This window comes from Mangifera indica, chromosome 7 (genome assembly GCF_011075055.1).
Source record: "Mangifera indica cultivar Alphonso chromosome 7, CATAS_Mindica_2.1, whole genome shotgun sequence".
In the NCBI taxonomy this organism is placed as follows: domain Eukaryota; kingdom Viridiplantae; phylum Streptophyta; class Magnoliopsida; order Sapindales; family Anacardiaceae; genus Mangifera; species Mangifera indica.
Genome location: NC_058143.1, coordinates 16188113 through 16212131, shown reverse-complemented (window position 1 = coordinate 16212131; position 24019 = coordinate 16188113). Strand labels below are relative to the sequence as shown.

At 32.6% G+C, this 24019-nt stretch overlaps 3 protein-coding genes and 1 non-coding gene across 7 annotated transcripts; 2 read left to right on the top strand and 2 right to left on the bottom strand.

Annotated features, from left to right (window-relative positions):
* Positions 1 to 911: 911 nt before the first annotated feature.
* LOC123221909 (chalcone synthase 2-like) lies at positions 912 to 2483 on the bottom strand. The gene is made up of 2 exons (XM_044644885.1): positions 2300 to 2483; positions 912 to 1906 (listed from the first exon to the last, which is right to left on the bottom strand). The coding sequence occupies exons 1-2, from the start codon at positions 2475 to 2477 to the stop codon at positions 912 to 914; spliced, it is 1173 nt and encodes a 390-aa protein (XP_044500820.1). The 5' UTR covers positions 2478 to 2483.
* A 2032-nt stretch (positions 2484 to 4515) lies between these two features.
* Positions 4516 to 7203, top strand: LOC123220630. 4 transcript variants are annotated; one of them, XM_044643168.1, is made up of 5 exons: positions 4516 to 4724; positions 4838 to 4961; positions 5281 to 5530; positions 6662 to 6781; positions 6935 to 7203. In XM_044643168.1, exons 1-5 carry the CDS (start codon positions 4645 to 4647, stop codon positions 7057 to 7059), a joined length of 699 nt encoding a protein of 232 aa, XP_044499103.1. In that variant the 5' UTR covers positions 4516 to 4644; the 3' UTR covers positions 7060 to 7203. The 4 variants fall into 4 exon arrangements, with proteins under 4 accessions (XP_044499103.1, XP_044499102.1, XP_044499100.1 ...); XM_044643167.1 differs by having other exon boundaries at positions 6656 to 6781; positions 6938 to 7203; XM_044643165.1 differs by having other exon boundaries at positions 6656 to 6781.
* Positions 7204 to 7559: 356 nt separating this feature from the next.
* Positions 7560 to 7645, bottom strand: TRNAM-CAU. The gene is given in 2 exon segments: positions 7560 to 7595; positions 7608 to 7645. It is a non-coding gene; the product is annotated as a tRNA-Met (tRNA).
* A 4107-nt stretch (positions 7646 to 11752) lies between these two features.
* On the top strand, positions 11753 to 22262 carry LOC123220709 (non-lysosomal glucosylceramidase). Its single transcript, XM_044643265.1, is given in 19 exon segments — positions 11753 to 12336; positions 13441 to 13551; positions 13720 to 13776; positions 13889 to 13965; positions 14053 to 14152; positions 14650 to 14723; positions 15139 to 15239; positions 15330 to 15433; positions 16104 to 16157; positions 16261 to 16316; positions 16411 to 16449; positions 18163 to 18304; positions 18550 to 18734; positions 19259 to 19326; positions 19542 to 19614; positions 20003 to 20064; positions 20263 to 20337; positions 20340 to 21477; positions 21862 to 22262. Coding segments are annotated over 19 exon segments (2859 nt in total). The 5' UTR covers positions 11753 to 12255; the 3' UTR covers positions 22124 to 22262.
* The last annotated feature ends 1757 nt before the right edge of the window (positions 22263 to 24019 follow it).

Here is a 24019-nt window from a genome sequence, read left to right as displayed (position 1 = left end):
AAAAATAAGTTTCAAATTTAAGATGGAGAAAAATGTGTGTAAACCCAAAATCTAACTATATTTTAGATTGACAAAAGTGGTCCTAACTAATGTTGAAATTGGAGAAAAAGGTTACAAACAAAAATTAAAATTAAACCTGATTAAGCATGACCATTTTCGGTATTAAATGGGATTTAACATGAGTTTTTAAATTTTAAACATGAGATCCAGACTAATTTGATGGGGGGCTACAAGCCACCTTCCTGTATATAATTGAGAATATCGCCAACTGCCAAATAAAAACCTACCTGGGTAGGTTGGTTTTGGTTCCTATATAGAATCCAAATTCGAATATTCGATGGTTTCAATTTAAATTTCGATTTAGGTATTTTCCTCACTCTTGTAACTAAGTAAAAACTCTCGAGCTTTACCAAGGGACACCTTAGTAGAACAAATCAAGTTAAAGCTCTCCAACTATAACACTAGAAACCTTATATAATTTATAATATCAATAAAATTATGTATATTCATTTTGGATACATATTTAATATATATTATTATGTGATTATGTAATTTTAAATTAAAAATAAAGTAATACTCAATCATGCGATGATACATATAAATGTATACTTATTTATATACGTAAAATAGATAGATATTTTATTACTTTTATAATATTATTTCTTAGTATTTTACTATAACCATTTAGACATGTTAACTTAGAAAGCTTGAGTTTGATCAAATTTTTAAACCTCGAGAAAAAAAAAATTTAATGCATAACATAAATTGTTTTCAACATCTTATTTATGATAAACAATTTGGCTTACAATATTCAAATCATAATCCTTCAAGACATATTTTTGCGTACTTTTTTATTGTGAATAACCACACAAAATAGAAAAGATAGCAAGGTAAACCCATTAGAGGATCCTTTAAGCTATGTTGACACTATGGAGGACCATTGTCTCAATAGTAAGCCCCGGACCAAACCCGAAAAGCACTCCCCATTCCAACCCTTCTCCTGTAGTCTTTGACCCAGCTTTAATTGACTTTTTCCTTATTTCATCCAAAACAAATAATACAGTCACGCTTGACATATTACCATACTCAGCTAGCACATGTCTAGTCGCTTGTAACTTCTCAGGTTTAAGGCGTAATTTGGTTTCCACTTGATCTAAAATCGCACGCCCACCAGGATGTGTAGCCCAAAAAATTGAGTTCCAATCCGTGATACCTAAAGGGTGGAATACCTCAATTAATTTTTTCTCAATGTTGTTTGCAATAAGGTCCGGAACTTCCTTCCCAATATGAATCGTAAGCCCGTGCTCACGAATACTCCCACAAATAGCTCCAGGGCTATTAGGCACTAATGTTGGGGCTGTAGAGATGAGTTCAAAAATAGGCTTTTCAACATCAGGAATCGGATCAGCACCAACTATGAGAGCGGCAGAGCCATCTGCAAATAACGAATGACTCACAAGGATATCAACATCGGTTTCAGTGGGGCAATGGAAGCCAACAATAGTTATTTCAGTGCATACAATGAGGACACGTGCATCTTTATTATTCTCAGCTAAGTCTTTAGCGATACGAAGTATAGTGCCACCTCCATTACAACCTTGTTGATACAACATGACTCGCTTAATAGATAGATCAAGGCCTAAGAGTTGGACAATTTGGTAGTCGTACCCAGGCATGAAAGCTCCCATGGTGCTACAACAAATTAAATGAGTAATCTTCGATTTGGGTTGACCCCATTCCTCAATAGCCTTGATTGCAGCTTCTTTGCCTAGCTCCGGTATCAGTGTTAACGCTATATCTTGTCTAGTATCCAATGAGGGTGCCTTGTATGAATTAATGTTCGGATTTTCTTTCATAACTTCTTCAGTTATGTAATTGTGTCGCTTTCTAATCATGGTTTTATCACCTGAAATTATTAAATTAATATGTTATTTTCAGTCACAACTTAATAATATTCACTTCACAAATAAATAGCAAAAGCAAACTATTTTGTAGATGATAACAAACATAAAAAACAGTTTTATATATATATATATATGTGTGTGTATATTTTAAAAAAATACGGTTTACGATATAATTCGATTTAGAAACTTTGTAAACCGTAATTTAAAACGTAAACTATTTTTGTTATTATCTGACTTAAACTAAATTGTTTTATAAATCAAACTGGGTTAAATCATATTTTTTGAATATTTTATCTAATTTTATAATTTGAATTGAATTAGTCGAAACCTCCAAAAAAATTGTTCAATCTTGAAAATTTTGGATAACTAAAATCTGGAGAGTAATAATTGCTTACACATGCGCTGCATTTTGTTTTTGACGTGGGACAAGTGCTGGGAATTGGTCATCCGAAAGTAAGCGTCTGGATATGTGGATTGATCATTAACATGTGGAGGATTTGCTGTTCCAATCGCCATGATTGTGGCAGTGCCTTGAGCGCGTTGAGCCCTGCGAACTTCATCCACAGAAACCATTTTTGCTCCAATGAAATATAATGCAGCTTTAGTCTCTTTGTGTGTTGGCTTATGATGGAGGATTCAGATATTTATACACACTGTTTAAGTTCTAAAATATTATTCATGTATCATGATGTATTTTTACTAATGATTTTTAAATACATCATGGACCATGTGTACCCCCATTAGAAAATATAAGAGAATTTCGAACAGATAATCATCCAACAATTATTTTAGTTTAAGATTTCAAAGGTTAACAAAACTGATAGAATATTAAAATTTTGAAAGTAAAGTATTGGGTTTGAGTTTCTGTTGCGCTTATAAAATCTTAACTTACTTGACTTATTTGATACAATGATTATGAATCTAATCATTATATCTCAAGATTATCTGTCTAATAAATATGGATGGATCTCATATATCAGAAAAATAATATTTTTGTTCAGGTTAAAGATATAACAGATATGGGGAGACTATTTATTTGATTAATTGACAGGAAAAAATCCGTCTTCAGGCTTTCGAAAGAATTAATCGTTAACCTATTATATAAATTCAGTGTTATTCTCCATGATCTAATTATATAATAGCTAGTTTACGTTTTCTCCAATCATGCACACCTCTAATAAATTTAACTTGTCCGAATTCATTATTAATTATATTTAAGCTGTTTATTGTTTTATGGGTCATCCCTTTTAAAAGCATAACATTTCTGGATTTATTAAGTTTTTAAAAAATTCTTGGGATGACACACATGAATTCTGTATTAAGCTAACATGCTGGATCTTTATTTTTTATTTTTTTATCTTGCTTATGGTAATGTGTCACAGGCTGAAATTTTCCGACTTGCCTGTGCACATCTCTAATGTGTCGTCGCAATAATCAATCTTGTATATGTCTATAGTTTGATTTAAAGTCATTAGTTTCATCTTGAGTTAAACTAATCATGGAAGCGACTTCAGCTCTTGATCATTTTGTATAAAGTTGGTCTAGTCCCCTCTTCAATACGTAACCACTGCAACAATGTTCATGCCCCATGGTTGGAACGCCCCTAACTATAAATATTGCATTCATGAATCCAATAATCACACACACTCACTCTTAAACGCCTTATTACTCGTTGCCTAAAGCTCTGTCACAACTCCCAAACTAAGCCCATGACAAATAACTACTAGCTTCAATTGATAAAAACTGATATTCTTTTAGAGTAATGTAATATGTATACATTTTTTATATATAATTTGGGTATATAGATTATGCATTATTATATAATTGAATATTACTTTATCTTTAATTCAAAATCATCCAATCATATGATGATAAACTATGTGTATTTATAAATTATATATCACAAATATATATGCATAATTTTATTAATCCTTTTACGGCTGAAAAAGGAAATTTGAGCACTAGGCAAATAATGTTCCAAAACTAATAATAGCACTTTCAGATTAGTTAATTCCTAACCATAATTCAGATTTGTCATAAAAAATTTACTTCATAAGTCAAGCAAACATAATTACGGGAATCAATTATCAACTTTATAAGAATCAATCAAGACATAAATCATTCAACTTAATGAAAGGAATTGGTTCTAACTTGTCTTGTACAATTTTGCAACTCCTCCATATTATCCCTTGTTATAGTAATTTGCCATCCAAAGGACCTTAAGCCATGGCCCATGCCTCTAACCTTGCAATCCTAGTGGGTTGGGTCGTGTCTAACTCAACCCACTACAAATGGTCTCACCAAACTTGACTTGGCATGCCCGTTGTCATGTTTGTCTTTAACACAACTTCAACATACATTAATAGTTGGACAAATGACTGGTCTGATGAAATGACATATTCCTACTTTTTTTTTTTTTGTCTTTCCAACAAATTTATAAACAAAAATTAACCAAAAATTATCAATTTTACCAAACTGATGAGAAAATAGTTTTCTCAAAATTAAGGGGTGAGAAGTAATGTCATCAAACCTTGGGGTGGAATTTTATTTGGTCATAATAAGCTTAGCCTATAGGATAAAAAAAATTATTGAAGGGCAAAATGATGAACCAAAATTTTCGAATTTCTGGCGCCAAACCTCGGAGGGCAAAAAGTTTTACCAAGGTTTCTTCCTCAAGACCCCAACACACGTAATTTTTAGCCCAAGAGATACAAAGTGCTTAAACTTTTGAAGCATTGAAATGAAATCAAAGCAATCTACAATTAGGGCTTTTGGTCAACGTTCTATTGCTTCGACACACCTCTATCGTTCTTCTAATCCGTAAGTGAACACACCCCATCTTCCCCGCTTTTAATTTGTTGATTTTTTTAATTATTTTCATATATTTTTGTTGGAAATGTGATAATTTCATTTCTGTGTGTGAAAATAATTAGTTTTAAGAATACTGAAGGAGATGTTAAAAACAAATTAGCTGCTCAGAAAGCATCAACCGTATCATTGTCAGATTTTCTTGACCGAAAGTTGCCCAAAAGTTCTGTGCTACCTAAAACAGTTCAGGTATTTATTTCAACCCTCTGTTTGGCTTCTGAGAAAGTGGGGGAAAAAGAAAGAAATTGAGATTCTGCACTCTTATGGTTTAAATGAAATAATGCCCATTAGAATTAATGATTTAAAAATTTGAGTTTTTGGTATTAGTACTGCCTTTTTAATTGCAGAGAAAACCCTCCATTTTTTGTTTGCTAAAAATGATTATTTGCGTAGCTTAGTGCAAGATTTAGAATTTTCTTTGCCTTCTCTTAAAACTTGTTAACAAAAAAGCAAGCATTTCTCCAATTTTTTGTATATGTGCGGAAGTTTTGGTACAAAATCTTGACAGGGAAAGTCCAGTCCCTTTTCGACACCGGTGGGTCTGAGAAATGCTGGTGAGAACACTGATGGACAAATGGGAATTAAGAAAGAGGAGGAAGAAGAGGGAAAGAATGTTCTTGATAAAGAGGTTCTTGAACAGTTCAAGCATACTGTTAGTGAAAAAGGAGAGGCCATGTGCTCATGCAGTGTTGGTGAAGTTGAAATTTCTAATGAAGATAATGTGAAAGAATCGAAAAAGAGAAGGAACTCATTTGAAGGTATATAATTCTCATTTTGATTTCTCTGTGTAAATTGTTCCCAGTTCTTACACTTTTCCTTCTAATTATTACTCGTTGCTGATTTACCATTTTCTGCTTTTATAAATGAGATGCATTCAGCTCAAAGAAGCCAAAAATCTCAGGTAAGTGTGGGATACATCCTGGCTGTGTGTTATTCTCTGTCTCAAGACAAGTAAGTCAGTCAGCATAGACTTATGTTCCTTGAGGTGTGTAATAAGCTAAAATGTTGATCGAAATGGCACAGTGAGTTGCACGAGGTTGGTTGTAGAAAAACAAGTAGATAAGGTGAAGAATTTTAGTTTTAAGTAATATTATGGGATCAGGAGCAAAATTCAACACTCCTTGTTTCTTAGCAATTGGGACTTTTGCTTAGTTGTGAATATTTTTCATGCACATAATCATAAGTATCTATTGTGTTTTCAGTTTTCATGTTTGATTTGTTTATGCCCCGATTCTCAGGATCAAGGAAAGAGGATGAACATTTTTATTGCAAATTTTGTTTTTTGCCCTTGCTTATGTGGTACTAAGTATTGGGATTGATTGAATATTGTGAAGTATTACCAATGTCCAACATGGACATTCTTATATGCGTTTGCTAAGGAACTTAAAATGTATTTGAGATGTGTATTATTATCAGCAGGTTACATCTGTTTGTCAAGTGCTTCCTAATCGTTTCATCTGTCTCCTATATGAAAACTATAACATATCAATCTGATTTGGGTCTAATCTATGAAATTATGTTATTAGCTGCGGCAATTTAAGGTTGTAACAACTGAGGGAGGGGCTACCTTTAGCAGAGTGCAGAAAGTTGTTGCGTCCATTTCTTGTTAGAATTTGAGAGAATGCAATAAGTGCAAAAAAAAAAAAAACTTAAGATACCATGTATTAGAATATATCTGGGTTCCAAATTTTCATTCTGAACTACATGATGCTAAGATACACATTCATGTTTGTTTATGATGTTTAACATCTCTTATGGCAGGACCTAAAGAGTCAGTAAATAAGGCAACCTGGCCATAGCAATTGCGTGATGCTTGTCTGTTAAATAAAGTTATATATGTCCTGGGTTCTAAATTTAACCCAATAATAACCATGGATTTCAAGGTGCAGAAGAGAAGCATACAACTAGAAAACCTTTTGTAGTTCTCGGAGATGATTCAAAGTGGAAGCAAAAAGGAAGGGGAAAGAGCTCAATGAACAACAAGAAAGCAGTAGCTTCCTATAACCACTGTTAGTATTTCTTTTGGAAACAACTCAAGCCTTTCTATTGCAGTACTCTTTCTTTTGTTCTTTCTAAAAACTCATTACCCTTACATTCTGTTGATTGTTAGCATCCCATATGTTGATTGTTAACATCCCATATTGACTCTTATTCTCTGCTAGCAGATGCTAACGGCGGCGGCTGGTGGGACTGCAGCATGGAAGGTGTTGATGATGAAGAAGTGGGCTTTGGTCAAGTGTGGGAAGGTGTTGGCTCTACCACATTTGGGGGAATAGAATGGCACTGATTTTTGTTATCTAATAAGTATTTTGTGTACATGAAAATGCTTCTAGTTTTCAACTAATTTCTGATGGTGTTTTGATAATCTTGTGTAAAACAATAGTGATTGAAAAACCTTGTTACGAAATTTAAAGATGTTGCAACTGAGTTATCAAGTTATCACAAGTAATATGTATCACCTGTTTACCAGCAGATCTCTTTTTTAAGATAATTTTTTTAGGGTGCACGAACATTTTTGCCAAAACTACAAATTCCCACCCTCGAAGTTGGCCTCAGCAATGGGTTGTATAAGTTTGAAGGTAAACATATCCGGCCTAGAGGGCATGGATCGTGTCAAGGCTTTCTTTTAAGGTGGGTTATGTAGGTTGTTCTTCAGGCTTTAGTTTTGCGGTGGGCCGCCTGATGGACCCAGCCCCATCAGGCCTGTAGACAGGTCTACTTGAAGTTGAAAAATGAAGTTGTCCCGGTACCGTGAAAAAAAATTTCCGTAAACGTAAAAAATAATTGTGGGGTGAGAGAGGCTCGAACTCTCGACCTCAGGATCACTCAAGTAGCTATGAGACCTACGCGCTAGCCAACTGCGCCACCACCCCTTTGATTGTGATTGCACTCCTTTATATATAAAATCTAATTTCCAAGATTTTGTAGATTTTCCCTGTTTGTAATGAGTCCTGATTAACATAAATGAGTAATTGTACCTCCTGCCCATGTTCTTTATCTTTTATTTGCTTTTTCCAACTTTGTTAAAGCGGTGTCACTAACTTTCTGTGTCGTCTTCTCTCAGAGTAGTGTGATCAAGTCAAAGTTTTTGCGTCCCTCCAAACTACTTTTTGCAGTTTTCTTTGACAAAACAAAAAGGAAATTTCCTGTGAGACGTACCACTGTCCACAGTCATTTACATGGTCGCCATGCTTGACCACCCAACAATGCTAGTCTTCATCTTCCACATTTGCAAACTTAAAACCATTAGAATTCAACCCCATATACATATATATATTATATTGTACAGTTTACACTTGATATTCTTTGTGAATTAATTTATTATAGCTTTGTTAATGGAAGTGAAATTCCATGGCATATAAAGGAATGGTCCTGCTTCAACTTTATTTCTTTCCATCCGTTAAATGATCACTTTCAACAGAATAAATACTGAAGACGCCTTGTTGTCCTTCATGCACCAACTCATTTCAGAATTAGAATATGAGTGAAAGGTTCTAAGTTTAACATTTGGCATGTTTAGGTGCATAGTAATCTTATTATTGAACATATAATAAAATTATATATATTTCATTTTAAGTATTCAATTGAATAATCAAATGATGACTTATCATTTAATCTAATTAATTTAAATTAAGGATAAAATAACATTTAGTTGCTTAATGATAAATTAATTACACAAATAATACCAAATTAAATTAAATTAAAATTAAGATTATATAATAAATAAGAATTTAAGCAAAAAAAATAAATTTTGGATGAAAATAAGTCCTATAACCATTAGAAAAATATTAAAAGCTAAGATGTTGGGTTCAAATTAAAACCTATAAAAATGATATAATCTTATGTGTTAAATTTTATTTATGATGGAAACCAATCATCCATTGCCACGTCTTAAAATCTTGTCCATGTATTCTCCCCCTCATCTTAATTTAAAATAAACTACGTGTCACTTTGAATATGATTGAAACCACAATAATTTGGGATTAATTTATAATAGGAATTTAGGTATATGAAGATTTCAAAATCCTCATTTATTTTTTAATAATTGAGACAAATATTTTTTTTTTTTTCTAAAAGAGGTATTGATAATTTTGTTGATCAGAGATTAAAACAGTTTTCCTTAATTAACATTTATAAATGATTAGTTGTAAGGCAATAGCAAGCAATCCTTAATTATGCATCATAAACGAATTTGGGATACTATCAACTACCTGCGTCTGCATGTAAACTGATTATTTTTTAATGACGCAATAATTTCTTAATATGAGTCAATAAAGTAGTTCTTATGTTCTCTGTTTAATCTCTTGGTCTAATTGGACGAATCAAACGGTCAATCTTGGCCAGTGGCCGCTGAGGTAACAAATTGGACTATTTTAGATGACTTTATTCTATATGGATCAGACGGAAAAAAAGTCTTGTCTAGTATAGAGTCAAGGCACTTGACAGTTGAATATTATTTTGAATAAAATAATTAATTATATATTTGAAACTTTACTTTCTAAATAAATATTTTATTTTATTTAATTTATAAGCTGATAAACATATGATTTGATTTTATTATTAAAAAAATGTATTGAATTATTAATATGAATAATATTATATAAATATAGTTAATATTATTTTATTTTTAATTTAAAATTTATAATGTGGCGGTTAGAAAACAAGTTTTTATTGACGGTTATCCAAATTTAAAATTGAATTAACAAAAAATGTAATAAATTTTTATAATTTGGAGTCAATTTGATGAAGTCTCCTTCTTTTTAAGATTTGTTCGACATCATCTATGACAATAAAATAAGACACATAAAAAATTGGTCGATGCCCAAATTGATTGATTGTTATCATTGCCATAAAAAGAGTTAACGGCAAACCTAAAAAATTTGAGAGAAAAAGAAAAAAATTATATTTTAAAATTAAGATTGGAGGTTAAAATAAAAGTTTTTAAAATTTGAATAAAAAAATTATATTTTTTTTAATATTATTTATAAAATAATAATTTTTTTTAATTTTTTTTAAATAATAATAAATTTATAAATATATATTTAATTTTTTAAAACTCGTAAATATAATTATCCCCGTGCATTAAAACTTGATGAGAAATAGTCTTTTTAGCCCAGTAAAAATATTGCCGAGACAAGTTACCGTTGAACAGTGTGCATCTATCTGTTCAACGTCCTAATCCACGTCAGTTGCTTAGTTGCTGTCGGCTTGTCCTTTTTGTCAAACTTATTGGGCGCGGAGTAGGAAATTGGAGTACCAAATTTAATCTCCCTTTTATTTTTCTCTTTCCTTGGTGCCGTTTCTGGCTCCAATTTTGCTGGGAAATATTCGCCTCTTATCGAATTGTTTGTTTGTCATAATAATCCGAGGAAAATTTTTACTATTTCGTGAATTAAATTTTAAAAAAAGTAAAGAAATATATATAATTTTTTTTACTGAAAGACTAGAAAACTTGTTTTTATCTTTTAACGAACCTGAGTAAATATAATAATATTCTGCCACCTGCCATATGCATTGATACCATTGCCGTCTGGATTGTTTCTTGCAGTCGCCCTTCACATGACCCACGCTAAGACCCATTTTGCAATCTCTAATTTTATTTTCCGATATTATCACAATAATTAAATTTTAAAATGTTTTAAATAAAATAAAAAATTATATATATTTATTTTAAATATATAAATAAATAAATATTATATATATATTATTATATAATTGATGATTTTAAATTAAAAATATAATATAATATATAAATATATATAATTTTAATGATATAAATCTCTTTTTTTACGGTTTTGTCAGAGACATTTACTAAGATACGAAATAGTGCATTCTTGTTAGGCCAAGGCTTTGTTTTAAAGGAGAACTTTCCCTCTTGAGAACATTGAAATCCTGCCCTCCTATTTTTATCTCAATATGTTTCAAATTAGTGATACTGGAATAATTTTTTTGGTTGAAATTCTTTGCTTCCTATGGCATCTCCTTAACTAGTACGCACATCACTTTAATGGTCTCATGGTTCTCATAATTCAACCACATGTATCATGTTAATTTCTAAATTTGTATGGAGCAATTTCAACCTAACAAAAATAACATCATTAATTTATTTATAAAAACACAAAAATACATAATCATTCGATATAATTTTGTTCAATTAAGAGTAGTCCACTAATAAAAGAGAAATAAATTAAAGAAAGAATGTCTGAAATTAACTTTAATGTTTAGCCTTATTGAGAGAAATGTTTACAACCCATCTAACCATATCATCAGACAATATATTAGAAATTATTATAGTTCTTCCTCTACATACACAATTTGCTTCTCTCGACAATGTCTTAATACTAGTCTTTTCAAGATTCTCGAAATTCTTCCTTGTAAAAGCATAAAATTATATAGATTATAATTAAATCTTAAATGCCAAAGATTAATTTACTTGATATGGTGAAAATTGGACAAAACTTCTCCATATTCATTTGAGTAAATTTTGAAAATTGAGAAGAATGAATGAACATGGAGAACTTTTGTCAAAAATTAATTCAGGTGATCATATTAATATAAAAGATTAATAAAATTATAAAATTTTTAATATATATATTTAATATAGATTATATATAATTAAATAAATTTAAATTAAAAATAAAAAATATTTAATTATATAATAACATATATAAATATATATTTATTTATATATAAAAAATAAATATATATAATATTACACTAAAAAAAAAGAAAGATTATTATCTGGGTATTGTATCCTGAAATTTGTTATTTTAATTAATATTTTTGTTAGTTTGAGAAGAGGCATATGGGCTAAAAATAAAAAAGAAAAAAAGCGAGCCGTTACACGTCAAAAAGACATAAAAAAGAAAATACATGTCCTCTCTACGACAAAAATGTAGATTAGCCACGGCCCACCACATTCACGCATCACTCAAAACTTTAATTTTATAATAAATAAATAAAACACACAGGAAGAGAAGGCTACGCAAGTCCAAGCTCCTCTCTCCCACACCGTATAGAAAATTAGAAATTAAATGGTTTTTATAATAAGAGAGAGGAAGAGTAAATCTTGAGAAAGCGTCAGATTTTACACCATCTGGCCATCACACGCCCCCTGCCACAGGCGGTACATCCACCGTCCGCCGCGCCTCGCTGAAGATACTTTTTCTATTTTCTCGTTGTCTAACTAATCAAACTCTTTGTTGCTTAGATTCCGAGATATCGGATCCTGATATTTAGCTTACTTAACTCCACTCCTTTTCGGTTCGGTGACGGTTTGGAATCGTTTCTGCGCTTTGCATTTCTTAAGGAAGGGAGAATTCTTGTTTAGGTTGAGGATCTTTGAAGACAAGTTTGTTTCGGTTTTTAAGTGAAGTTTTATTTGTTGTTGATTGGTCGATTAGAGTAGGAGGAATTCTTGCTTGTTTGTTTGTGGATTGATTGGGTAGTTGAGTGGTTGGCGTTGATAGTTTTATTTGTCGACATGGTTAGCGGAAATTTATTTCACCATAGAAAGCATTCGTGGCCGCCTGAAGAGTATATCAGCAGAGCAACTTTGCAGCTGGTAAGCGCTTTTCTGATTAAACAACTACCTGGTTCTGCTTTAGAATCTTTTTCAGTTCTATTTTTTTTCGTTTGTTGGGAGTTCTTTACTTTACATCTTTCCTTTATTTATTTATTTATTTATTTTTGGAGGATCACTATCTTCATTCTTCAATACGAATACCTTTGTTTTGCTGGGGAAGGAAATATTTGGTTTTTTCAAATTTTAGTTTTGTCCATCTTAATTTTGGACTTTCGAAGTTGAACGCTGAAGAAGTGAATAATTTTAATGAACATTCTTAGAAGAACAAGTGAATAATGTTTAATTTATAAGTGACCAAAATTTGACTTCATTTGTAATTTTGAATGTGTTGTGTGACTTTGCATGCATAATTCACTCTCAAGTGCGGAAGTTATTGCTTGATATATTCCATGTTCATAGAAGTCTGCACCGCCTTTTCTCAAGTTTGTTTTAAATTATTATCAGACACTCATTTTTTCTTTCCATGTCTCTTATGTAAGTGTACTATTGCTGTAAAGGTATGAACTTTCTTGGTTTCACCATTTTTATGTAGTGAATAGGATGATTAAACTCTGAAGATTCCTGTGCTTTTCAGTCTTATCATGATGATTAGACGTGATAGTATAATATTTTCTTCTATCTTTCCAATGAATTTGTAACATTCTTGTTAATAATTGAAGTTAGTTAAATTTGCAAGTACTTGGACATTTAAAATTTGCTTAGTGGGATTTAAGTGTGGAGTGACTAGATGAAGATAAATTGTCGTACGGAAGGGGAATTTGTTTGCCCTGTTCTATTAAGATCATGGAGGGAAGCAAACTCCATTTAATTGAGGGAAACTCATTTCTTCCCCAGATGAGTGGAGTTGGATTGGACAAGTGAGACCCGCTGAGGGAAGAGAATTAGTATGCATTTGCTATGATGAAATTCATGAAAAATAATTTATAAGAATTCCCTCAGGGCACACCATTGAGTGGACAATTACAACCTCCTTTCTTTGTCTCTATTAATTTTTTAAAATCCTTTTTCCCTATCTGTTCCATTGTGCTCCAACTTTCAGACATTGACCTCTAGAACTAAGTTTTTCTTGCACCTTATTTGTAGTTTGATTTGGATAGTGCTGCCCCACCAGAGCAAGCTTGGAGAAGGAGATTAAACAGCCATGCTAATCGTCTCAAAGAGTTTAGTGTTACATTTGCCGAAGCAATTAAAATGGTAACCAATATGTTGTTGTACTTATTGATTGAATCAAGAGACATGCAACCGTGTTTCAATTGATCCTGCAGAAGTGTCACTTTTATATCTGTGCCCTTTCTAATGAAAAACATATGTTTTGTTGTTCTGTTCCTCACTTTCTGAGTTGTGTTTTAATATGAAATTTAGGTTCGACTTGGTATAAGGCTATGGTCCTATGTCAGGGAGGAGGCCTCTCATGGAAGGGTACTTGATTAATTTTCAAAATATAGTGGTTTCTTTTAAAAAACAAGAAGTAAATGAATAATGGAAATGTAAATTGTTTGCCAAATTTGAATTGTCTCCTTGTTCTGTGCAGAAAGCACCTATTGATCCTTTCACCCGAATAAGCTGTAAGCCATCAGCATCACAAGGAGTTCCTCTTGGGGGAATGGGGTATGTGGTGGATCAACTCTTAAAGTTAAGTTATTCTTCTTTTATATCTTATTTGTCTAAGGGTGGTCCATACAACTTATGTCACAGGAGTGGTAGCATATCAAGAGGTTTTAGAGGTGATTTCAGGCAATGGCAGATTACTCCTGGTATATGTGAAGCTTCACCTGTTATGGCCAATCAGTTCTCTGTAAATCTCTGCCATTCAACTTACCATCCACATATAATTTTCCTTTATTGATTAATGTGTATGAGTACTTTTGTGGCATGAAATTATCTTCTAGATATGAAAATGTTCCTTTGTTGTCTTTTTGAAAGTGTATTTAGAGTACAAGGAACTTTCATTTTACATGTTCACAAACAAGACAAGTGCAGCATGTTGATCAAGACTTCTTGACATATAGAAAGTATTTTGTTACTTTGGAACTTTTTGGATTACATCTACCTCCTTGTGAACTAGATCCATTGTCCATCAAATTGTACCTGTGAACTTCTGTCATTATTTTAAAATGTGCAATCATTTGTTTCTAGTAACATATGTGAAATCAGATGTTATATATCCCATCATTTTTATAAGAGTTTTGGTAGCAAGAAGTTGAGTGTTACCTTCTGAGCAATGAATTGAATAATGTGACAACATTTTATCAATGAAAAAGCCCATAATGATGTATTTATGTGGTTATGCAGATTTTTATATCTCGAGATGGAGGAAATAAACATTTTGCATCTGTTTTGGCACCAGGCCAGCATGAAGGTTTAGGGTAAGTGGAAATTTTTATTTCAGTTTGATCTCCTTGAAATAAACTAAATTCTTTGACACTTGAACCTGAATGTCAAAACCATGTTGTGGTCTATTGTGTCATGTCAATTATCAATGTTTATTTTTTAGCATCCAACAGTGCTTCATTTTTGTTGGTTGGTCAGACTTAATTTTGATAAATATTCTTTTGATAATTTAACTAGGTGAGTGAACATATTGCTCAATCATGGCTTTTCTTCCTGATTTGTGTTATTATCAAGTCTTGTGGCTTTCTGGATTCTAGTTTTTTGTCTCATTTGATTTTGAAGAAAACATGAATTTGGTCATCACTTTTTATTTCTTTCTTTTAAATTTCATATACATCTTTAAGGGACGGTATAGATTATTACACTAATTTGATTCACATTCTCTCTTAGAAAAGCTGATGATCAGGGAATATCGTCTTGGGGCTGGAATCTGAGTGGTCAACATTCCACGTACCATGCTCTATTTCCTAGGGCATGGACTATATATGATGGTAACATTTAACTTATATACATTCCATTTACTGTAAAATCTTTTTGTCCCCTCAAATTCTTTTAAGCTTATGTCACCTTTTATCTTTCAGGTGAACCTGATCCAGAATTAAAAATATCTTGTCGGCAGATATCACCTTTCATTCCTCATAACTATAGGGATAGCAGTCTGCCTACAGCTGTTTTTGTTTACACGGTATGTTCGTTCAATCCTAATATCGGATATGCTCTGTGCTGGATTGTTTTAAATGCTTGCTTTAATTTGAGTCTTCATGTGAGCAATCATTGAATTACTGCTAATGGATGACAGATAATGGCATTTGACATGAAGATCTCTAATTTGTTTCTTTGGTCTCCCAAAAAATTGTCACTTAGAATCATGGAACTGTTCTTTGTAGAATATTCATTAGCCAGAGGTTTTCTGGTCTGGTGCTATTTATTTAATGATAAGATGCGTGGGATTATGACATAGCTATAATGAGTGGTTCATATGGATTTCTTGACTTTTGGACTTGAACTTGTAAATTTTATTCTCTTTGTTTGATGCCTTGACTATATTTTGCAGATTGCTTGCTGGTAAGTAGTTCATTGTTCTTATATCTCACTTTGATTTGAGAAAGCTGGCCGACTTGTAATGAGAATATTAAAAGTTATCTATAATTTCTATTCTTGATAGTGGATTCGGAATTTGAGATTAACACAACTACATTGTGTAAGAGAGCAGAATAGACCATGCCTGTCAAGTGTGGTTTCTGGAGTTTTACTTAAGCTGGCAGATTTTGCTTCTTTTGTTTCTTTTGCTAGCATATCTTTAATTATCTGTCTCATGCAACCATTTTATTATTTCTTCATTTTTTGGTTTATAGCTGGTAAACACTGGAAAGGAAAGGGCCAAAGTAAGCCTTCTTTTTACATGGGCGGTAAGATTTTCTTAATATCTGGTTATTGTTCCACTGTTCCTAGTACCAGAAAGATATGCAATCAGTATTTTTGTATTCAGCCTGATTTGTTTGTTATGACCAGAACTCAATTGGAGGACTTTCACAATTGTCTGGAGATCATGTAAATGAACCCTTCATGTAAGAACTTCATGATAAATGCATTTTTATTTTTGTCTTTTTATTTCTAGTTACTTATAATTTTATTTTAACATTGTTTTCTTTTCTTCGGTAGAGGCGAAGATGGAGTCTCTGGTGTACTTTTACATCACAAGCAAGTTATCAAACCTTAATAGCTATATATGACGGTTGGTTTGCATATTTTTCTTTGCCATTTAACTGTTTTAAGAGATGAAAGTGAAGGCAAGGACTTTAAGGTCCAACCTACAATAAAGAAATGAATAAAGGAAACAGTACCAAGAGGGAAGGGAAAACATAAATATTTCATTTTCTATTGCCCAACTAGAATGTATATATTTAATAAACTTGGGCACGGCAAGTGATAATAGAAAATTTTCATGTGGTGTTGGCAAACAGCAATGGTCTCAAAAAAATTGTGTACTCTAAATACAATAACTTTCATATGGTAAATTTCTCTCTCTCTCTCTCTCTATATATATATATATATGGAGATGCTATGTTATTTAGAACACACCTAGGCAATGGGACAAGGGCTTTTAGGTTTGTTGTTAATGTGAAGGTTTGGCTGCTACTTTAGTTGGTGGGTTTATGCACAGATGCAAGAATTATTATGGCCTGGTTAGGGATAGAAAAATATTGATAGTAATACATAATGCTAGATTTGGGATCTGGTTCTTAACATTAAGGGTATGAGAAAACTTAACTGTTAGAGGTGGTTCTACTTTACATTTTTAAATAAATAATTTGAATTAGGTCGTCAATCAATGGATATGAGAATGAGCTTTTTGTTTCCAGAACTTAGCTTATGGATCATTTGACTTTGGTCTTCTCCCAAAAATTATGAGGTGTTAGGCAGATTTTCTTTTACTGTTGCAGACAAGATCTCGTATAAGACATGTCCAGTTACTGCTCACCTCAAGACCAGAGTTCTTTGTGCTAAAAACTTTACATTGTTAACTTGTGTTTAGGAAAGCTAATTTTTAAAAAAGAGGCTTTGATACAATGTGTTCACAACAATCCTTAATTATCTGATTCCCCTACCAACTTCATTGTAATGAGATCAAGCTGTATGTGGTCCTCCAGGTTGCTTTTGTCTGCAATTCTTGCTTCTCAGATGCATCTCAGATAATCATTGATGAATAGTCTGAAATTGAATTCTTTTTCCTCAAATTTATGTTCTAAAGTCTTTTCTGTTTATTTAGACAGTTTCTGTGTTCACTGTGACAGAGCTTTTTCAGCTTCTAGATAGTGTTCTTGAAAATCGAAAACAAGTCTTTCCAATCTAACAATTAGGAACATAAGAGGTGTATAGGAACTATTATTATATGGTAATCTCAGACATTCTATTGCAAAATTTTGTTTGGTCCTTGGGTTATTTCATGTGGCTAGGCCAATGCTAATTTTGCTTTAAAAGTTGTATTTTGGTTCATCAGTTTTCTTTTTGGTAGTTTTTTATATATAATAATGATTTATAAAAACATCTTCTGAGGTTTCAAAAAATTTTTTATTTACTCTATTTATCTATCTTTTCTTCTCATATTATTACGTTGAGATTTATGTTATTAACATAGCCAGTATAAGATGGGAAGTTGCCATTCAGGGTCTCCTTATATCATATCTGTCAATTTCAGATCCTTTCCTTCTAGTGTCTCTCTTAAAATCGGATTTGTTTCTTTCAGCAATGATATGCATTGGACTAAATTGCCTTTTTATTTATGTTCCTAAACTTTATGGAGTGGGAAATTTATGAAAGTTAGTCTCTGCGTTGATATGGATTAATCTTTTTCATGTGATAATTAAACCTGATTCCTATTTGAGACTCTTGAGGATCCTGGCAATGTTGCAGGACTGCAAAGGGGAACCCTCCTGTTACTTTTGCAATAGCTGCATGTGAAACTCAAAATGTAAATGTTACTGTTCTTCCATGTTTTGGGTTATCAGCAGAAAGTCATGTTACAGCTAAGAATGTTTGGGATAGAATGGTGCAGGTAATCCTTTCATGCGTTTTTAGATTTTTAAAAATGCTATGTGTCTGTTTTTGCATTAAACTCTAACCTAAGTTTAAGATGTGGTTCATCTGGAAACTTTTACTTCCACTTTACTGACCTTGGAGGCTTGGATTCATGGTGCATTAACATCTTAGCAAGTTTTTAATAATTTTTTAAATTTAAGTATTGATGCAGTGAGATTTTCCCATCAGGGAATAATACTTAATTTGTGTTTGTGTCTCAAGGATGGCCAATTTGATTGGGAGAATTTCAGTTCTGGACCAAGCGTGCCGTCAGCACTTGGGGAAACACATTGTGCTGCAGTGGCAGCTTCTGCATGGGTGGAACCTCATGGAAAGTGCACTGTTGCATTTGCTCTTACTTGGTCATCTCCAAAAGTAAAGTTTTCAAAGGGAAGTGTGTATCATAGGTAATTCATGGATAACCCTGTTCTTGCTTTGTTTGATTAATTCATAGATTAAGTGATTAATATTTGCATTAAAAAACCTTGCTCTAAAAACTCAGCTTAAATGATCAATTTATTTTGCATTTGGTGTGGTCCATCTCTTTTTCTTAAGTAGGATTCTATTGACTTTGAAAGTAAGAAGGTTTTATGGATTGACTGCTTTACTTTACAGCGCTCAGGAGCTAAAAAAAAAAATAGTGCAGAACTATGGTAGTTCACTGACGGCCCAAGATCAAGAATTTTGAATTGTGATTCTTCATTTTTTCTGAAGATTTTGTGCCACAAGAATGCTCATTAAATAATAAAATTTTTAGAAATGCTACATGGCACTTTTTCTAGTTTTGAGTGGTAAAAAAAAGCTTGATGGGCCTCAAGATTGCAGCCGTTGAATGAACGTCTCATGATAATAACTAATAGTGTTGCATGGTTTCTACTACTGGTGCTCTACAGGGTGATATTTGTTTCCTAATTTTTACCTCACCCTGCAGGAGATACACAAAATTCTATGGCACTTCTGAAAGTGCAGCTCAGGACTTGGTGCATGATGCTCTGATGAGTAAGTCTCTCTGGTTTGGGTCTGCTTTTATATTTAATTAATTGCCTTTTTTTTAAATGACTGTGTTTAGTAGCACAAGTTTAGATACATGCTGAACTTTTATTTCCTTGATTATTTCCATTTATTTTAAGCTTTCTAAAGCGTGTGCATTATGGACCTGAATTAGTATTTACACTTAATAACCTAATATTACTATAAATAAATACTTGACACAGATTATAGGCGCTGGGAAGAAGACATTGAGAGATGGCAGAACCCTATCCTCAAGGATGAAAAGCTACCAGAATGGTAACTCCAAAATTTAATTAGATGTTATAATTATATAAAACATCTCCTGTTGTGTTGCCAAGAGGGATTTGTGTGTAAGTATAAAAAATAAGCTCTTTTATAGCTTCGGAATGTGCTGTACTTATCTTATTCTGAGGCATACTACATATGCAGCTGATGCCAATGTTACATGTACAATATTGGAGCTTGAATTAGGATGGGTGTGTTTATAATTAATGTTAAAGAACAGGAGGTTGTCATGCAAATAATGTAGTGGTGTTTGCATTTAAACAGGTGTTAACAACTCTTTATAATTAATTGCTCTGTGTTATAATTCTGGTTTTCTGAGTATAGGCTGTCAAGCTTATTCTTTCTGTGATGCTAAAATGCCTGCACATTTCATTGGCAGGTACAAGTTCACATTATTTAACGAGCTTTACTTTTTGGTTGCTGGTGGAACAATCTGGATCGGTAAACATTGACCCAAACCACTAAGTTGTCATATCTTCATGTATATGTAGGCCAGCAGATAACATTATTTTTACACAAAAGTGGCCCAAGTCTCCAATTTTTGTTTCATTTTGCTGGCGACATCTTCATTTTCTTGTTGGTGCAATTTGGTTTTGCCCATTAAGCAAATGATAGCTTTATGACATTCTTTTTTTGCAGACTCTCATTTGCTTGCTTCAAATATGAGAAATGAGAGAAAGAAGGAGAACACAGGTGTCAATGTTACTGATTCAAAGTTTCTAGTGGTGGAGTAAATCATAATACAAGAAGTAGCTTTCGATGTGAAGAGGAACCAAAAGTTAATCAGAATGGAAACTGTGACCACTCCCAAGATTCTTTCACATTGTTGGACCCACAAACAGACATTGATGATGTTGGTAGGTTTCTGTACTTGGAAGGAGTGGAATATGTTATGTGGTGCACATATGATGTGCACTTCTATGCATCTTTTGCCCTCCTTGAGTTGTTCCCAAAGATTGAACTCAATATTCAGCGTGACTTCGCAAAAGCAGTGTTATCTGAAGATGGAAGAAAAGTAAAGTTCCTGACAGAGGGTAATACAGGAATTCGGAAGGTTAGAGGAGCTGTTCCTCATGATTTGGGGACACATGATCCATGGAATGAGATGAACGCATATAACATACATGATACAAGCAAATGGAAAGATTTGAATCCAAAGTTTGTGCTACAGGTGTACAGAGATTTTGCTGCAACAGGAGATATGTCATTTGGAGTTGATGTGTGGCCTGCTATCCGAGCAGCAATGGAATACATGGAGCAATTTGATAGGGATGGTGATTGTCTAATTGAAAATGATGGATTCCCTGATCAAACTTATGATACATGGACGGTTCATGGTGTTAGTGCTTATTGTGGCTGCTTATGGCTTGCTGCACTTCAAGCTGCAGCTGCAATGGCTCTTCAACTAGGTGACAAGCCCTTTGCTGAACTGTGCAAAAGCAAATTTTCAAAGGCAAAACCAGCATTTGAGGAAAAGCTATGGAATGGTAGTTATTATAACTATGACAGTGGTTCAAGTAGCAACAGTAAATCTATACAAGCTGATCAACTGGCAGGGCAATGGTACACAGCGTCATCAGGCCTGCACCCACTTTTTGATGAAACTAGAATAAGAAGTGCTCTCCTGAAAATTTATGATTTCAATGTAATGAAAATTAGAGGAGGCAGGATGGGTGCTGTAAATGGAATGCATCCCAATGGGAAGGTTGATGAGACATGCATGCAGTCACGTGAAATATGGGCAGGTGTAACCTACGGTGTGGCAGCTACCATGATCCTTGCTGGAATGGAGAAAGAGGCATTCACTACAGCTGAAGGCATTTTTACTGCAGGCTGGTCAGAAGAGGGCTATGGGTAAGTTCCCTGCGGTATTTATCTAATGGCCATAGTATTATTATGATAGCTACAATTATTGCAGCTAGACTTAATTTCTCCTTTTATTTTTCTTCAAATTTTGGGATGCAAAATTTGGTGATGTGTTTTCTAAGGACTCTCATTATTGGCAAAAAGCAGTTCTTTCCCTAATTAGGGCATTTTTATTTTCTGTTGAAGACATCAGAATTATAATGTGCTGGTGCTGCAATATATCACTGTCACTTGCCCATATCTTGAATAGCTGCTGTCAACTGCGTGCCTTTACTCTCTCTTGTTAAAATTTCTGAATTAGTTTCTCTTTTATATTCTTTTTTGAACTGTGGGAGATTAATCTTGAGTCGTGTTTTTCTTTTACACATGCAGATACTGGTTTCAGACTCCAGAAGCGTGGACTATTGATGGGCACTTTAGGTCACTTATGTATATGAGGCCTCTCTCAATTTGGGGCATGCAATGGGCACTATCTATGCCTAAAGCAGTTCTTGAGGCCCCTAAGATCAATGTAATGGACAGAATACACATATCCTCCTCTAGTGGAAGATTTTCTTACAATGAAATGGGAGTTAAACGGATTGCAAAAGATGCTAAGTGCTTTGGAAATTCAGCGTTCAATTGTTCATGCTAATCATCAATTGTAAGTGCCCTCTTATTTGTAAAAAGACTTTTATTTCTTCGCTTCCTTGAACCCTCGTCCAGTGGAAATCAAAGGCCGTGGGAGGGAGTTATAATATATATAGCCTATCGAGCTACCAAATTTTCATGAATCTCTTTGTTTGTTGGTTAGTTTCAGCTACTTATTATAGGCAATTTTATCCAAAGTTAAGCAGCATTTCTATTTCTATATTTCTTTTTTCGAATTTGTATTTTCCCTTGTTTCAAGTACAGTTTCTCAAAACCAAATCATAATTGTGGAAAGTTTTTTAAATAAAAGAAAAGGTTTGGCTCTTATTTTCAACCTCCAAGGACAAATTTGTGATTATTGAAGTGGTCCTAATAATTCCACTATATAGGAAGTTGGAAAATTAAAAGATGATATTACCCATAGTCCCTATTGCTTTTTGTTTTTGTAAATTGTACTTCAGATATTGACAGAAGAAGGTCCCACGAAGTTCACATTCATAGCTTACCTTCACATCATTTTTCATCTTTTCAGATGATAGACAAAACCCATTATTAGACGGTATATGTATGTATATTCGATGTGTAAACTCTTTCATTCGAATTATATACATGAATGCATATAGAAAAGGTCAACACTTCTATTTGTAAACATTAATTTATGCATAGGGTTTGTAGTTTGTACACATAATATCATAGATTATTTCATAATTAATTTCAGAAAAGATTCGATCAAAAAAGTTTATGCAACACTTTGAAAAGTGAGCGTGAGCCCTCATAGCCAAGGAGTCAAATGGGTTGGGTCATGACCCGAGAATTTTGACACGGCCCGTGATGGTTTGGTATAAAAAAAAAAAATACGGGCTTAGTAAGTCATGTTTCGGATCGTGAATAAGGCTCATGATTAGGATAGTATAATACATTATAAAATTAAAAAATATTAAAAACTATAATTTGATGAGCCACTTGCATCATCATTATTATTTATTTTTAAAATTCGTTGTTGAATTTGGATGGAAAATAGGCTCCATACATTCCCTTTTGTCATCCAAAACAACTTTAAATGCATACATTAGTGGATTCATTCATTGACCGACCGTTCATTCAACTATCATTTAGCAAAGGCCAGCGAGCCTTCCATTTGTCACGTCTCAATTTTGCTTCGAATTGATAATTTATAAGGCGGAAGCAAGCATCCTGCATGTAATCTTTTTCCTATTTTGATTTGTCAAACTTAGAATATTTATTTATAATTACAATACAATTTCAAACTCTTCCCAACAATTCTTGTCGTGTGCAATTTGTTTTCCTTATAAACTAACCGTTGTTTCCATTTGTACCCTTGTTGCCATAAATTATTATTATTATCATTATTATAATCCCAACACTAATCTTAATTATTATTTTTTTACATTCATTTATCAAATTTTTAGGACAAAATTACCTTCATTTTTAATTAAAATAATAAATAATATAAAATTATTTTTTATAACTATTAATCTTTCATATAATAAATAAAATAATATATTAATATTTTTTTATTATTTATAACCAAATATAATAATTATTTATACGTACCAATTTTATCAAATATAACCAAATATAATAATTATTTATACATACCAATTTTATCAAACATAACCAAATATAGTAATAAATTTATACCCAATAATCTTTAAGGTAATATTTCAATTTTAACAATAAAACATTCCTCAAACCAAACATCCCCTATGTATATACATTTTTTATACATAATTTAGGTACACAAATAACGCGTTGTCATGTAATTGAGTGTCACTTTATATTCAATTTAAAATCATCTCGTCGCATGATAACACATACGTGTACCAAAATTATAAATATAATTTTATTGTTTTTTAACTAGCTTTTCTAATAACAATAA